This window comes from Magallana gigas, chromosome 2 (genome assembly GCF_963853765.1).
Source record: "Magallana gigas chromosome 2, xbMagGiga1.1, whole genome shotgun sequence".
In the NCBI taxonomy this organism is placed as follows: Eukaryota; Metazoa; Mollusca; class Bivalvia; order Ostreida; family Ostreidae; genus Magallana; species Magallana gigas.
Genome location: NC_088854.1, coordinates 35,009,326 through 35,027,953, shown reverse-complemented (window position 1 = coordinate 35,027,953; position 18,628 = coordinate 35,009,326). Strand labels below are relative to the sequence as shown.

Genomic DNA, 18,628 nt, shown 5'->3' with positions numbered 1-18,628 from the left:
TTGACATATGTGGCCGTAAATTCAAAGCTATGCGGTACTTCATGGATCACCTTCGTGCTCATTCAAACCCTGAACGTTTCCAATGTTCGACTTGTGGAAAATTCTTCAAATAAAGAGCATCTTTTTACCGTCACAAAAAACAATCTGGACATAGCTAGAAATACTTGTGTATATCAACTGGTGTAACGCTAGCGAGAACTATTCGCTATGTATTTACAACATTTGAAATCGGAAAGAGTTTGGGTGGAGTTCATGATTTTTTAAAATTGGTGTAGATGGGTTCATGCTAGAGGCTACACCAGGATATTATTTGTGTATTATATGGGAGTGTTGAAGAAATCATTTTTTTAATCAATCTGCTAAATGAATTATTTTTCAATGTTCACTTTTTAAAAGAATATTCAATTTGTTATATTTTTTTCATTTAACCCTTTTTAACAACTTAAAAAGCTGACTTGTTTTGTTATCTTGTGATTTATAGACACAAATAGTGTTTCTTGTTATAAGTTAAGTTAAAAGAACTGCGCTGAAGAAATACAGCATCTTGTGAATTTCAGCTCGGATCATGTTTGTATTATCTTATCTGAAGTAGGCCTTAAACCTTGTGTTGCATTCGCTAAATACAACACTTATCAAATATGCACGAGCCATTTTAACTTTTATTTGAAATTAAATACAAAGCGATCAAGAAGAAAGCTGTGTCAAATCCTAAGTTTACTAAACTCCCACCCTCACATAGACAACACCAAAGATTCAGAAGATTGACTTAGATCTCTTCCTATTCGTACGCATATAAAAAGTGCAAGCAGGGGATTAAAGGAGAGTGATATCATCCATTTGATTAGTCATGCCGGTATAACACTACCTGTGAATACACGTACGTATCTTATATAGATTATTAGTTATTATTTATATATTGATAAAAAAAAAGGCTAAACTTATGTTCATTACACATGTCATGTACATGGTGTCTGTCACATTTTCATGATTAAAATCAATATTTTAATAGAATGCCAATTTTAAAAAGTTTTTAAGGCAAAATTAATGTTAACATATCTTTGATTTACTTGAACTGTATGATCATAAAAAAATTCTCCAAAGTTTATTAATAAAATAATTATTTATATAAAAAGAGCTATTTTGGCAATCTGTCAACATAAAATAAAAGGCTTTGAATTTTTTTGAATTTAATGTTCAGGTAGTATGATGTACCATGTGTCTTAAGAAAATAAGAGAGGAACATGAGAATGAAGAGGGTCATTACATGGAGTATTCAACATCAGACAAAGACAAAGTTCAGTAGCAATCTTTATTTTGAATTCCACTGAACCCAATCACAACTTCTCAGAACTTTCGGGCAGAGCTCGGAAAAACACCTTAAATGTATTGTATAGGCATCCATGAAAACCCCCTTTTTATAAAACATAATATAAATACAGCACATTTTCAAATCTGTTGAGATGTACGTGAGCTAGACTTCATTAAAGGCAATGATACCCTAAAATAGCTGATGATTAATGGAAAAGGGTGTAATATATCCTCCTAAGATCGCTGGAAATGGGGTGTGATTTACCCTGTAAATCTTATACATCACTGTGAATTTACGGTTTATATCGCACAGGGCAGAAAAGGGTATATTTTCTATAAGTATATGATATAAAATTCTAACATCCAGTAATTTTAATGCATTCCAGGTGTTTTTTTTTAGCTCTACCCAAAAGGCCGGAGAAATTGGATAAATATTACATACCATCGCAAATCATGAGAGATTCAATACACATATAATTATTATCATTCTTGTGTCATATTATAACTAACAATTTGAAATTTGATTATGTTTATGAATTTCTAGCAACCACAGCAAGCTACATCCACTGAGATGGAAGGGTCTTACCTCTCAGAAGCAAGGGAACCACCTAGCATTACAGGAAGTATTCTCAAAAAGTAAAGTGTACCCAGTGTGTGGTATAAATAGCATTGGTGTTCATTGATATAATTTTTATATGAAACATCACTTTTAAAAGAAATATGTTAAAATATTCAGTGAGTTTGAATTGACATCTATATATTTGGACACATTTACACTATTTACAATTCCATTCTACATGTATATATGTATCAATTTTCCTAAGTATCAATTATACTGAGGTTTTTTAAACCTTTCTAAAATGCTAATGTTACACAAATTTATGATATAGAATATTTACAATATCTTGGTAATGAGTTTCAGGTTATTGAAGATACAATTAGTACTCAAACTTCTCGTGAAAATACTGAACGTATATGTAGCCTCTCTCAGACATCTTGTGAAAGTAGCATGGAATGCCTCTCTCAAGTAAGTACAATAGAGAAACATATATTTAAATGAAATATATGACAATATGTAAAATATGAGAATGGTCAAAGTAAGTGTCAAATGAATCTAATCATTTGATATATCAATATGTATCTATTTGAAATCTAATTTTTAACATCGCTTTTAATAGAGTCTAATTACCTATGAGTAATGTTCTGGCAAATCAAAAATAACAAGTACACAAGTCAATTGGTATGGTTATTTCGCCTTGATCATATTAAAATTTGCCTCTGATGTCGAGGAGGAGATAATGATATTACAGCTTTGACATTGCTTTTAATAGAGTCTAAACACCTACAAGTAATGTTCTGGCAAATAAAAAATAAACAAGTACACAAGTAAGATGGTTTCATTTAAAATTTAGATTTTGTTTTATAATAGTGTATATATATTTTTTAAATCTAAAATACATATTATTTTTTACAGAACTCAAACCAGAGTTTTACATTTAGCCATAACATTCAGCACCTGAATGAGTATCTAAAGATAATTGGTGAGAGAGAATTCTCAGATGATGGAAGATACCAGTGGGACTAAGTCAGCTAAATCTTACTACACCAAACGATTTAGAAACATCTTGACAAAATTGATCACCGTTTTTTTCCCAAAGAATGTTGAAGAAGTGGTGAAGAATCTTCTAGTGTCTGAAGAAAAAAAAATGACACCCAGTATCATACCTGAAGGAACATTTGGACCACTCGTTCATGCATATCAAAGTTCAGAAACATGGCATCACAGACGGCAAATTCTCTCTTTTTTACGCAAACTTTATCATTCAAAGAAGCAAAATCCATTATACCAAACATAACAGTATCGGAGTACTATGCTGCTAAGAATCATGCAAAGAATGTTGGCCCTGGTATTCCAGTAGGTACAACTTCTACAAGAAGTTGGACAGTTTTCTGGATTTCATCACTTCTCCTAATGTTATTCGGGATCTACCATATGGAGAAAGAAAGATCAACTTGTCAGACGGAACAGTATATGAAATGCCAAACGTGATTCGTTGCATTGGATCCAGTGATGTTATTCAACAGTATAATACCTACTGTTCTGAAAATAACATTTCTCCTCTTGGTAAGTTAAAATACAAATTTCAGATACTGATTTAAGTAAGCTGTTTCCCAAGTAATTAATATAATTGTACTAGTGCTTTAGATAAGAATCTTATTAAATGTAGGCACCTAGTATATAAAATATATATATATGTATCATATGTTTACTACAAAAAATTACTTAATATGTTTTGGACATTTTACTAAGTGACAGTACAATGTATAGGATCCTGTCTGAGTGTGGAGCACAAATAAGAACCAGTCTCGAGGGTATTGACTACTTCATTGCTGAGGGTGGTCGTGCATTCCGCACCATTTTGGACCTTTTGAAGGAACTCCTGAAGTTTCAAGTTTTAAACCAACAGGAGATAAAATACTTCTCTGCAATCATTCTCCAATGTAAACAGCATCTTCGTGCAGATTTCAAGGTAAGTTTGAATGAATGTATATGTTTGTATTTACGACTTATAACAGCGAATTGTAGAAAACTGTTAGAATTTTCAAGTAAGCAAAAGATTACTAGATATAACTCACTTAACATGCATTGATGTCAACTCACTTAACATGTATTGATGTCATACCAGAGTAATCACATGACTACATTTAAACCTTTCTGACCCTATTGAGCAATCTGACAAACTATCAAAAACTCTACCAGTATTCTGTAATTCACTGTAAAACAAAACAAGGGCCAATTAATTTGAAATTACATATTTCAGCACATGTTGGTTTGTCAGAACACAAAATGTGTTGTTATACTTTCATGTTAAATACTGAAATCTGATTGGCTTAGACGCAGTTGATAAACCGTGTTGTTATACTTTCATGTTAAATACTGAAATCTGATTGGTTAAGACGCAGTTCATAATCCTTTCTATTACCCTCAGCGTTAGCAACGCACTTAGCAACGGGTAACATTAAAAATTGTTACATGCGCGAAAATTATGTGCGTACGGTTCGCTGTAGAATTCACGTTATTCCTATATGAAAGCAGTAAAATTTTCTTGAAAATTAAGACATTCAGTATAACAAAATAAATAGTGCCTATTTGGGAGGATAACAGTTGAAATTGACACCCCTCGAAAACCATTGTCAACCTCCGCTTCGCGTCGGTTGACAATGGTTTTCTCGGGGTGTCAATTTCAACTGTTACCCTCCCAAACAGGCACTATTTATATACTATCACCCTCAGCGTTAGCAACGCACTTGGCAACGGGTAACACAAAAAAATGCTACATGCGTGTAAATTATGAGCCTACGGTTCGCCGTAGAATTCACGTCATTTCTAAAGAAGTCAGTTCTGCGTTTGAAGTAATGCGAATAAATAAAGAGTTTATTAAAGCGTGCGCCCGAGCATGATTGATTAAAGAAAAAAACCCGACAATTTGGACGAAGGAAAAACATGTTCGCAAAAGTGGAAGAGTCCCAAATAGCTATTGTTGGATGAGAGAGACGACTCTGTTAGTACTAAACGTACTATTAAGAGGTCTGTCAATCTATTCCGCACTTTCTTGATTGAAAAAAGAGGAAGCGGGGAATTCGAGGGTCTATCAGAGCAAGAACTCAACGAGAATATTAAGACATTCAGTATAATAAAATAAATAGTGCCTGTTTGGGAGGGTAACAGTTGAAATTGACACCCCTCGAAAACCATTGTCAACCTCTGCTTCGCGTTGGTTGACAATGGTTTTCTCGGGGTGTCAATTTCAACTGTTACCTTCCCAAACAGGCACTATTTATAAATTAGTGTCAGTAGTTAGTCTTTGGAACTTGAGATAGACAGAAAACATATTTCTGTACATGGTGGTAAAATTCTCTTTGGTTGAGATGACATCACAAAATATGCATTACCTGTATACTCCTACAAAGGTGTGGGCCCTTATTGATACATATCGACCTATACCAAAATCTGTAGTTCTATTATTTTGCACAGTTGAGATGAGATTCATATAGATGATTTCTTGATTTTGCCTTAGATACACATCTCCCCAGACAGCAAAGTAGCAGATCATTGTCAGACCTTTGCCCTCAGTGATTCACTTCATCCCGAATTTGCTGTCACTTGCCAACATCACCATGATCTAGTTTGCGTGACATGTGAACAAATGAAGGATGTGCTCTCTTCTTTAATGAAGACTATCCAGTGTTCAAGCAACCATGGACTGACTGATTCACTTCGCGACTTACAGTCCAAACTCCAAAATGCTACGCAAGGTATCACAAATGTGAAACGTCATCTCATTCGATGCAGAAACCAAAATCTGATCTCTTTGACGCGATACAACATAACGAAGTGCTTTTGATCTGTGACTGGTCCATGAAATACCTCCCGCGAAAGTATAGAGAAGACCAAAGTGATTGGGAAAATCAAAATTATTCTGTGTTATTTGTTCAATAGAAAACTGTGTCCGAAGTTGTCGCTCACGATGAAACTCACATTAAAACTTTATTATGTGACATCACATTATAACATATTAATTTCATTGTAGGTGATGGCTGCGGACACATTTTCCTCTTCAAAAAAACTACGAGAAAATGCACCATTTTCATAATTTTTGACTTAATCTTAAAAATATGCCAAATTTTGAAGTCATGAAACAAGATAAAAGTGTATAACTTGGTACTTTATATGCACAATATTCAAGATACATGTAATTTATGTATATTTCCATTAGATTAAAACAACTATTAACTTTTAGGGCGAATATTGGAAGAAACTGTACATTCTTCTCTCTGTATGTCTATCAATCCTTGTCTTTCTTTCATAGATATTTAAAAACAAATGGTCAGAGTTCTAAATTTTAGTATGGTATTATATCATTAAGAGTGAAAATGCAACGCTTCACTAGATGCGATCTCGTTACGAGTATCGAGTAGGTCTTCCGTTCAATTTTTAAACGATACGACTAAAATATTAATGAAATTTCAGAGCCCCCCATTCCCTTCCTTTCAGATAATGTATACGGTTGTCAATATCCTTTCAAATGCTAAACAAAGTGGTTTTCTTTTTCACATACAACATGTACACATTAAAGTTTAAAGATTTTAGTCCCCTAAATCCCTAATTATAATAACGTCATCAATGGGAGTGGCAATAAGTTTTACAAACCAATATTGTTACGATCAACAACTTGGAGTCTATAATGCATTACAAAATCTTGACCTTTGTATTTGTAAGAGACTTTGCAAGTGTCTTGGTCCCTAATATAAGGGACCAGCCCATTTTTGAGTTTATTCGAAAGGTCTCACAAATACGAACTTATTTTCTTCTTTCACCTATCTAAATTTGTTGTTCATTCATTAGAAAAAAATGGTTGAATATTTTAGGGGCCATCCCTTTAGATCCTTAATGGGGACATACATTGGCGCTATGATTAGTGGAATCGATTAGTATAATCAATACAGCCATTTTTTCTTCTACAATGTTTAACAAAACATGCCTCCTTCTCTAGACATATTGCGTCAAAGTTAAAGTACTTTGGCCCCTAAAAATCCATAATTACGTCAAAAATGGGCGTGGCAAGGATTTTACCTGATAGATATTGTTACGATCAACAACTTTGCTTCTATAATGCATTACAAAATCTTGATTTTTTAAAGTTATCTGTAATATAATTTTCGACTGTCTTGGCCCTTAATTTAAGGGGCTAGCCCCTTTTTCTTGATTTCGTTGGAAAGAACTTTTGATTCTCTACCACTTTTGTTATATATGTCTCAACAAAATATTAACTGATAAAAAGATACAGATCAAAACGTTTGAAAATTTTGAATGAAAATTCGTACCCAATTTTCGTGTCTAGGCGAGCTCTAAGAAATGGTGCCATCAGCGTAAAACAACATAACAGTGCTCAACTTCAAACTTTAGACTACCTATCCTGAAAATTTCATAGTCATATATAATAGTTCCTGTAATCAGCTCTGCACAAAATAGGTCGTAATAATGTACAAAATGGTCGATAAATCGGTACCGGAAGTAACGACAGAAAAAATCTTTAAAATGTATAAAGTTTACATCAAGTTCCATCTGCTGTGAAAAAATGGCTAAAATCGGTAGAATAGTTTTCGAGAAATCGCGTGCACAAAATTTGTGGAAAAAATAAGAAGAAGAAATCGTACGAAAACAAAAATGTTTGTATCATTAGGGGTTAACTTTTGGCTTATTTCATTAAGCGTTAGGTCTGCTCTGCATTTGCAGCGCCTAATGATAAAATTGTATCATTAAGAAGCGATTTATCATTAGCGGTTGATCTATAGCATTAGGGATTGCAATTGCAACGCTTAATAATATTTGTATCATTAGGCGGCGTTTTATCATTAGAGGTTGATACAAGAGTCTACCTTAATTTCAATTACATAGTATCAACGACTGAGACAAATATTGAAGATTTAACAGTTATTAATAATCTTCCTTAACATTATCAAGAAATATGTTATTGTTTTAATGGTTGTTAAAAAACATTCTCAACAAGTCAAATATAACATTTGTACAGCAACCTTTATTAAGATAACGAACTTATTAAAAGGGCATGGTCTCGATTTTGGTCAAATTCTATTTTTCTGTTTTTATGATTTACAATGCTTTAGGAATGCATTTCTAATGATCAAATGAAATTTAAGAGACAGTCGTTGAGTTATAAAAAAAAAAAACAGGGCACAATTCTTTGTCATGTAAACAAAGCTCGTGCCTTGTTTTTGTTTACATATGTTCATTAACCAGTAAAAGATCTTTTTTCAAACAGATTTTCCTATCTTATTATTCATTTATAACATAAATAAACGGGTTCTAAGTTTAACACATTATTTTACGGTCTAAAACTGGAATTTTCACTTCAACATTCAAAATGTAAACAAAAGGTTGCCAAATAAAAATGCCATTTTGAAGCATTATAAACATAAAATTCGAAAAAATAATTTTTAACCAAAATCGTGACCCATGCCCCTTTAAGTATAAAGGCAAAACGTTGTGTTTTTTAAGGTGGCTCACTACACCGTGAAATATTTTCCAAATCAGCAGAAAAATTACTTGATGATTATGAATATCATATTGGATAAGGAGTATTCAAGTATAATAGGCAAAACATGTCCAATATTGGATGAAAAATTGCATTTTCAAAAATTTAATTCAGTTAACATTAACAAAAAGCTTCAGGGGGATTCAAACTCATGATCTGCGGTTCAGAACCCTTATACTTTAACCACTGAGTTACGACGATATACAACCGAATCAAACGATATAAACAATTTAACAAAACATTTAAATCGCCATTTTGTGACGTAGTGTCTTAAAAAGTATAAGTGTAGGTGTAGTGAGGTACCTTAAGATGAATAAGAAGTGGAATTTTATATGTAAAAGATCATTCTACGAAAGAAAGCTAAATGAAAACACCAAATGAATTATCTGATATTTAGTTGTAAAATGTATTTGGTTATGTGATTATAATATTTTATAAAACGTTATAAGACAGCAATGTGAGAATTTTGATATGACATGTAGTCAACACACAACAACCAATGTTGTGAAAAGCTATACATTTTTTTAGGATGTCATACAATAACATACAAAAATGTAAATTCTTCTATGAAAATTTGTTGATTTAAAAGTTTCAAAAAACCATCTATCGGTCCTATTATTAGAACTGTTAAAAAACCTGGAAAAGCATATACATTAATAAAATTAAAAACGTATTTTATAAGAAAATATGTGAATTTAATTACAAATTTTTGAATAATATATTAAGCTGCAATTTATTTTTACATCAATATGAGTTAAGACGAAGCAAATGTGATTATTGTCAGGACACAACAGAGAATATTGAACATCTAATTTTGAATGTGCTAATGTCAAAGAAATGTGGTAAAAACTGTGATTTATGCAAGTAGATATTATGTGGAAACATGTAGTTATAGGTTTCTATTATGAAAATAATTGTAAGGTACAGTTTTTGAATAATATTATATCTTATGTTGCTTATAGAATTTGCTAATTTAAGATGTTCTGTAGAATTAACAAGAAAAATGAAAACTCTGAAAGTCTGAGAGAATATGTAAAGAATTATTTAATAAGAGATTTGAATTAAATTAGAATGATCTTAAAATTATATACATTTTTATTTATTACTAAGATAGATTAATTTGTACCAGTTTCCTAGTTTGATAAACAAGAGTTTTCATTTTTTGTGTACACATGTATGCTACATGTAAATAGTATTAGGAATTTTTATGTTTCGTCGTTAGAGATTATCGACGTACATGTATCATGAAATTATCTACCAAAATTAATAATTTTATTTAATGTATATATTAATATACATGTTTTTAAGACAACCAGTTAAAAAACGCTTTTTAAACAAGTCCTCTCAATGAGAGCATGTACATTTCTATGCTGCATTAATATAAAAATTAAGGAATTACATAATATGTCTGTACGCTAATTATTGAAGTTTTTGGAGTGTTGTATACTTTGTTTGCTCTTATTTATAGATAAGGATGAAACAAAACAACAACAACAACAACAATAAAAACATTACTGCTGAAACTTTAAAATTACATGCTGATACTTCAACATTAGATGATTGCACTTTAACATTTAATGCTGATACTTCTTTATTGTAAAGTTGTATTTAACCATGCGGTGGTTCTAAAAAAAAAATGGAACCGTCGCCTCTGGATCGAAATACGCTAAAACTCAAATCACGTGGATGCCTGTAAAGTTTTTAAACACTAGGCTGATTCTCTGTTTCAGAGATTGATCAGATAAGACAAAGGTCCACTGAGACTAGTTAAGATCAAGATACTCAACGAAAACTACTGTTTGATTTAGTGTTGTCTTTTAAAAGGATCAATTTAAATTTTAAAGAATGGCTGCTTGGTGAGAATAATGGGGCCCCCATCAGCGCATAAAAAATCAGGGGGCAAGAAAAGTCCCCCCAGGGGATTTTTGGTCCAAAAATATGCATTCAGACCCCATTCGTTCGGCACTTGGTCAGAGCGGGCAGCTAAGATAATTAATAGCACCTAAACAAAGCCTTCTATCTTTTTAATGTTAGATTAGACTTAAGGAGGTTGAGGGGCTCTCCCTGGAGAATAACGTGAAGGAGTAGGCAATGTAGGCACTGATTTGTAACAATACAGTTACTGCTAAACTCAGATTCAACAGCAATACAATGCTTTACCCTTTGCAGGGGGTCGTGATCTTTTAAGCTGCATGTGTGGTTGTTATATGCCTAAATGCACCCAAACAAATCCTATGTTCCGACATTATTTTTATTCAGTAGAGATCCTCTCTTATGAGCTGTACTGTGTACATCTTCAGTGCCAGCAGTAGTTTTTTTTAAAGATTATTTTAGCAGATGCTAAAAGTCACTAAAATTATGCAATATAAACACTGTAAATGCCTTATGAAGCCAAACTCATTTTACTTACTCTCTTTCAAATCAATATATTTTTAGTGGAAACATACATAATATAAAAAGTGTTAAGGAACAGACCATTCCCTCTTTTTTTAACAAGGTGAAAACACATATGTAAATTTGGAAATTCGATCATTTGTAGATCAAGATTTTAAAATACGGGGCAACTGATCCCCCTTTTTTATTTTCTTGTCGATATTGAGAGGTAGGTCTTCCTCTCCCAATAAAAAAATGCTATGTGCATGCACTTAAATGATTGCTCGCACTCTGATTCCCTAAAAGTCCATTGGAAAGTAAGTCACTGTTTAATCGTGTAGAAGCGCCAAAACCAATAAACCAGGCAAAACAGTGGTAAAACAAGCGCGAATTGAAGTCGTCCGCTTGTAGGATTAAAACAATAAACCTACGACATAAAAAGTACTTATAGAATTGACATCGGACTTGAGGGCGCCTAAACAAGGACGAGTAATAATCATGGGACTCAGAAGTCGTTTGACACAGAGAGATTTCGGCACAGGTTCCAACAAATGTAATGAAGATGACCGTGCAACAATGCCCTCCAGAATCCAGTTTCACCTGAGCAGCACACGCTCTAGTTTTGGCAATATAGATTTTAATAATAACCAATTGGGTTCGAAAAGTGTATTTTCATATACAGAAATAAAGTAAATGGAGCTTTTTCGAATTGTTGTGTGGCTTGACTTAAGTCCTACACTCTTTGTAATATTTTTACGGAATCACGATCCCGGTGCTTATGGCGAATTTTGGGCCACCGCATACTTAAATACCATTATGTTGAGGTATCATCATCTAATTTTGAAGTATCATTATTTTATGAAGATTATCAACATAAGGCAATTGAGATATCGAAAAAAACAGTTAAGCGGCCAACCCCTATATATATATATATATATATATATATATATATATATATATATATATATATATATATATATATATATAAAAGAAATTATATCCCGAAAAAAAACCACAATTCGATCAGACTGCAAACAGTTTCGCCATCCCTGGCTCTTCAGGCAGGTATGAAAAAATCTGGATATATATATATATATATATATATCCAGATTTTTTCATACCTGCCTGAAGAGCCAGGGATGGCGAAACTGTTTGCAGTCTGATCGAATTGTGGTTTTTTTTCGGGATATAATTTCTTTTAAATTCTTTTAAAACTGTACCAGTTTATTGGATAGGAAATATTTTGTTTATTTTTCTCCTTCTTCGCACCATTTTGCATGAAATCTTAACATGATACCTTTAGTTTTACTGTTATATATTTCTTCAAACTCATTTTATTATTCTTGGTACTGATTTCGATATTTTTAGGAGAGGGTTATAAAGCAATCGACTGCGTTTGTGATTCAAGTTTTTTATTTAGTTCTTTTTTCCCTTCCTTTTTTTCCCAGCTTTAATTTTTTAGTATTGAATTATAATTCCTCGGAGTTCACATTTAATAAAATCCAATTTAAGATGATTATCTTCCATGTCTTTCTATTTTTGCTTAAGAGTATTTATATGTTCATGGATGTGATGAACAAAAACAGTATCTTCCAGTATAAGGAGGCATTAATTTCCAATAGCCTGGGCCTCTCTTAGAATTTGAAACACTATTGATTTGCAATTAGATAAGACATTATATGATCTGTTCTAATTGAGTGTTTGATGTTTGCTTTTATAAAGGGGGATTTATATTATATATTGCTTATCAAAATATTTTTCCTTACCGAGATTTACTGATCAAAGTCGGACGATATACATTGCAGGTAACCTTGACTGATAAAACACAGTAATTAAAAAAAATATAAAAAAAACAACTAACACGCTTGAAAATTTATATCTTATAAAGGGCTGACATATTACAAATTTATTGATCGATGATAGGCATAGATTTCAAGTATATTTTTGAAAAACCTCTTTGGTTAATATTGTTGAACTAATTCTATATATATCTTCAAATCATTTGAAGAAATATTACATGTATGCGAAAGATGGAGTTTGGTATCAAAGTCATGATTTCTAAAAATTGAGATAAAATTGAGTCCAACTGCTGAACAATTAACAAGTAAAGTTTGTGCTTAATTAGGACGTCGTAGACGTTGAAATCGTACTATAATTGTAAATTAAAATGGATTTTGTTATTGTTGTGGAGATCACACATAAAATTTCTTTATTTTTTGTTTCTGATTGTATTTATCTTATATATACCATGTACAGCATCACAACATATGTGTATATGTATATATATATATATATATATATATATATATATATATATATATATATATATATATATATATATATATATATATATGTGTGTGTGTGTGTGTGTGTGTGTGTGTGTGTGTGTGTGTGTGTGATATTACCACTACTTCTTAAAACGTATGCTTATTTTATTGATTAAAAAAAATTGCCTTTACATACCTGTAAACAGTCATTTGACCCATATGAATATTGTATGGGTTGTATGTGGACTGCGATTCGTATGTTTCATCTTGGGGCAGTTCATGATCACTTTCGTTTAAACATTCTTTTGTAATCACACGTTCATATTCATCGTGGTTAAGACCATAATACTTGCCTACAAATTCAAAATTAAAAGCAAAGTTTCATTTAAGAAACCAGACATGGGTTCGAATACTTTCAACTGTAATCGATTGATAATCGGTTTACATAGGAGAATTTTTTGTAATCGATTCATTTTTGTCCTTTAATCGATTGTAATCGATTACTTAATAAGATGTTATCGATCAATGATCAATTTCTTTAATGTTGCTTTTTTCAAAAAATTGTGAATGTTCTTTTTAACATATTGTATAAACTCTTCAAATTAATACGGATTTAAAGTTAAAGGGGAATTTTCAATATGAATGATACGTGTATATGAAAATTTGAGACGTCAAATACATGTATTATTTTTTATAAGGAAACGTTTCAAAAATGTTACTGCTTATTCAAATTCCAATGTCATTTTGAATTATTAAACGAATATTTTTTTCTTTGAGCTTTAGAGGTTAGGTGAAATATCAACCTTCCACCTTTAGCCATCATCCCTGGCAAAATAGACACATAATTTAATCCCTCTGACTAAATTTTGGACCAAGTGCACCCACTTTGAAAAAAAATTTCAAAGTGCTTAATGACGGTACTTCAACATTTTTTAGTATCGAGACACTTATTTAACACAGTTTAAAAAAATGTATAAATCTCAAATTATTGAATCAAATTTTGAATTTGTCGATAATGAATCTAATTTAATGTCTTAAAAAACGAGAATAGGGTTGGAAGTCGATATAAGATACAAGATACAAGTCGACTACCAGATCTTCATTTTATTGATTACAGGAAGGTCCCCTACCCCTCTTTTTCCTGAAAAACATATATGATATTCAGCAACATAGAGTAAATATATAACCTCTGAAAAATAAATATGCTTTGTTGTAAATTAAGTAGTTATATTAAAAAACAAAACAGCTGGTCAAACAATAATAACATAGGCACTCTGTTCAAATTCTAATTAAATAAATCACTTCATTTGAAAAAAAAAACATGTACATTGCCAAACATTAAATTATAATCAACTTAAAAATATGCATAAGGGTGTGATTTTTTCTTCCTCTGATCCTCTAAACGATCATATTGTTTTTGATAACCATAACTTACGTATCCTTTTTTCATATCACGTTTGTTTTTAAGCAAATGCAATTGAAGACAGTAAATTTGTTGGAATATGTTTTACATGATCTCCATTATCAATAAATAAATTAATAATTTTCGTTTCTGGCACATCACAATGTACCCGATGATTAGTAAGTTTGCTGCATGCATAAAAAAAGAAAATGCAGTTGCTAAGCGATGCAGTTTATGTCATTTTTGGATAATTTAAATCTCCCGAGCTGTTCCTTATGTAAATTGTCAATCTACGTAAGCTTATGAGAAAGAGAAAAAAAATTAAAAAGTGAAGATTCAAGTTCGTCAAAATCATATTTTTTAAGTCATTTGGGGCCACATTGGGGGGTCCAATTTAACAAAGGAAAGCATTTTGATTCACCAAAACAAAAACCAAAAAGTGTAATTGTCAATCAGATTTGGTTGAAGCTTTTATCTTTATTGTAATGAAATTTGCTGTATTTATTATAAACAAAAATGAATACTACTCGTATATACTAATTTTTAGTCCTAAAGATATCGATATTCTTTGCTAATTTATGAATGGAGATTATATAATAATATTTACTTACTCTTAGTTAAATTATGATTGAATACGGTACATGGCACAGACAACGCAGGATTAAACTCAGGACAGACGCCGACATACATACATGTATGTAAATGTATTAAAAATTAGTTTGTTTATAGGGAGAGAATGAAAAAACTCCAAATCCGCTATACGTTACATAAGGCATGACATTTTTATTATCTTTAAAAAAACCTAATTAAAACTTATTGGTTAGGCAATGTTCCAATATTTTTTTACCTAGCGAAAGCGTAGATTATAATACAAACCTTACAATTCATAATGCATAAATGAAAGCATTGTAGCTTTTTTCAAAATTCGAAGATTATTTATGTAATGTTCAACTGAACGGATATTTTGGAGACTTAAGATATCACCAATCGTTTTCTAAAATATCAAAGACATGTTGAATTGATAAAATTTAGTTTCTGAATAAATAAAATTGCTTGATACTCACTCAAAACATCTAAACGTGCTTTTTCGTCATCCATTTTCTCTGATATGCAAACTTGATCCTTTGGAAGAATTGCTTGTGTTTTAGCAGGAAAAAACCAGTAAGTAGCAAACACTACGTCTATTGAATAGTTGTAGTTTGGATGTGTATTGTCCAATGTTGTTGGTGCCAAAGTTCCTGTTGATAATAACCGTTGAATACCGTCATCGTCATGAGGACCAACATGTCGCTTTATTCTTTTAGCTTTATCGTGAATTTTCTGTAGATTGGTTTGGTCCAGTTTCAACTTTTTTTCAATTCGTTGAACCTTTTCAATTTCAATTTGTGTGCGGATGGAATTTTTAGAAGGATAATAAACTTTTTTATCAACATGTACTCCATTGTTTCTTTCAGCCAGTTCAGGTATCTAACAAAATAAAAAAAGATCCTTAACCACAATTGACAAGAAAGTCTACTGTCTGTTAATAGAAATTGTCCTTAAAAATCAAAATCTCATATAAGAACCTATGGATTCATAAACAGAAAAGTTCTTTATAGTCAGTGCATTGATAAACATATACGTATAAAGCTACTTTGCACTAATGGTTGGCTCCAAGGGGTACCTGTAACCGATGCTATGGTAACTGAGGCTTTATATAGGAAAACTGCCAATCTTTTCCCCTTTGAAGCCATATAAACAAGTTTTGCCCACTATAAACTAAACTAACATGGATGAAAACTAACCTCTGTAATGTTGTCAATTTTCATACAATAAAAATTAGTCGATAAACTATTACCTATGTAATGGTAAATGTACCAGCTGAATATTTTCGAATTTGGTCTTCCACGCTAGATAAGACCAAATAGAATTTACACCATTATCTATGCTTTAAAAACACGAATATTTACACTCGCTGCTATAGTAACAAAGTCTAAAATAGAAGACCGTTTAAAAAAAGGAGACTTATAATATAAATCTTTGCTTAAGCATTTCCTTAGAAAATTGTACTTGTAGATGCATTGTTATTCATTAAATAAGTGTTGTTGCTTTCGAATTTAATAATATGAACCATTAAAAAATTCATTGAATTTTTAAAAGTACATTGCAATTATTTTTTTAAGTAGATTGCGTTTTTAATTTTGGATGTGTAGAACACAAGATTCCTAAAAAAGAAATATCAATATAGTATGATAAAAAAATTAATAAGATTTAAATAAAAAAGCCTTCAAATATTCAAATTTTCATTATGTTTCCGTTTGTTTTCATAGCAACAGTTATTAATGACCATTTGTAATTTATTTACAAATATTGCGCAACATGAGGAAAACTTTATGTTGACAAAATTGGCCTTAAACCAAAAGTTATAAAACTTTTAATTTCATCACTTTTGATTGAAGCACTAAGGTGATCGGTTGCTATTCATTTATGCCCGTCGCCATGCGTCGTGCTTTAAATCTATAAAAAAAATTTAGCTTCTTTTCTTAAACTACAAAGAGTTGCTTAACCAAATTTGACGTGTAGCATCTATAGATAAAGGAACATTAGCTGTAAAATTTAAGACACCCACCACTAAAGGGGCATACTTTTGGGGTTAAAACTGTGAAGATATATGTAATGTTTAAAAATCCTTTATTTTAATTTTTTGCTCTTTTTATACAAGCATAATACAAATTGCAGTTTTAAATCTTAGATTGTGTTATCTAATCCTGTATAAAAAAAAAATCCAGCAAAATATTGAACTAGTCAGCAAAAATATCGGTCCGTATTCATCAAAAGACATTAGGTCAATAAGTCGTATATGAAAGTTGCACGCTTGTTCCACTGTGATACGCTTTTTTGTCCGTTTTGAGGCAGGTCTTGCATAAATTATCTTGCACGCTTTTTGCACGGTACTTTTCGTTTTGTGAACGGTACGGTTCATTTTGTGAACAGTACAGTACGCTTTGTGAACGGTACGTTTCGTTTTGTGAACGGTACGGTTCGTTTTTTGTACGGAACGGTACAGTATGTTTTAGAAGTGTAGTAGCACGTTTCAGGATCTGTAATAATAGCTGTGATTACATTAACATATGCATAGTATTTCTGGAAAAAAAATACACTGATCATGCATTGTAAAAAGTATGACATATCCCAATACATGACCTTAAGGTGTAATATCCCACTGTTATTAATTTTGCCCAAAAAAATTCATGTTGATTTTCACCGAAGTCAATATCAATTGATTCATATGGAACAAAGTTGAAGTGATGAAGCGCTGCTAGATTTTTCAACAATTGATACTGTGTCTAATCATGATATGAAAAAAACTAGACATAGTGATTAGAAAAATCAAAATTTTACCATCGCAGCATAAAATTAAAAATCTAATATTAAAATATTAAAATGTATATGAAAATGATAAAGTTATATACATTTTCAAATTCATATCACAAAACATATTGAAGCGCTGCATTTTAGTTCAGAATAGCACTTTGTTGTATTGTTTGCAACAACAATTGCTTTAATTAGCAAGAGTTATCTTTCTTTATCATAGACTGTCGAAGGTTTTACATAATAATACATGTTTTACATACAGTGCATGATAAATTGCCACAGTTTCTAAATTTTCAGAAAAGGTTTTCTGTTTTTCAATTTGGATAAGATAACAGTAAATGGATCCATATATATAAGAAATCCTAAAAATGTAAACCGGAGCATTTTGTTATACAACACAAAAAGGAAATCAAATGAATAACTTTCCAGTAATTGGTATGATCTCAATACAGGGATATATTGTCTTGAATTAAATGAGATACTAGGTGGGTTTTTTTTCAATTTGTTTTCCCATATCTGCTCCCTCAGAATAGAAAAGCCTTATTTAATTTTAAACGTTTGAAATGTTATAAGTTTTAAACGATTATAATTAAGTCTAGAATGCATGCTATGAAAATATCGACACATCGTTATCAGCTGTTCGCAATCAAAACAAGGTGCGTTGACGTGGCGAATCGTACGTTACTTACTTGGATTAAAAATATAAAACTAAAGCACAAATTAACATGAATAACTAGCATTAAAATTTTATGCATTTATTTTGCAAGTAAATAATAATTATAATTAGACCTATGTATATTAAAATATTT

General features: G+C 31.3%; 1 protein-coding gene across 4 annotated transcripts in view; it reads right to left on the bottom strand.

Moving 5' to 3' along the window:
- Positions 1-18,628, bottom strand: part of LOC105330255 (uncharacterized) — a 104,513-nt gene that overhangs the window by 5,449 nt on the left and 80,436 nt on the right. For 2 of the 4 annotated variants that reach the window (XM_034445889.2, XM_066076336.1), the window contains 2 exons: positions 15,530-15,932; positions 13,260-13,416 (listed from right to left, as the gene is read on the bottom strand). In XM_034445889.2, the coding sequence (XP_034301780.1) occupies positions 13,260-13,416; positions 15,530-15,932 (560 nt within the window). Of the gene's footprint in view, positions 1-7,194; positions 7,287-13,259; positions 13,417-15,529; positions 15,933-18,628 lie in introns of all 4 variants that reach the window. The other 2 variants (XM_034445890.2, XM_034445891.2) reach the window with 2 other exon arrangements.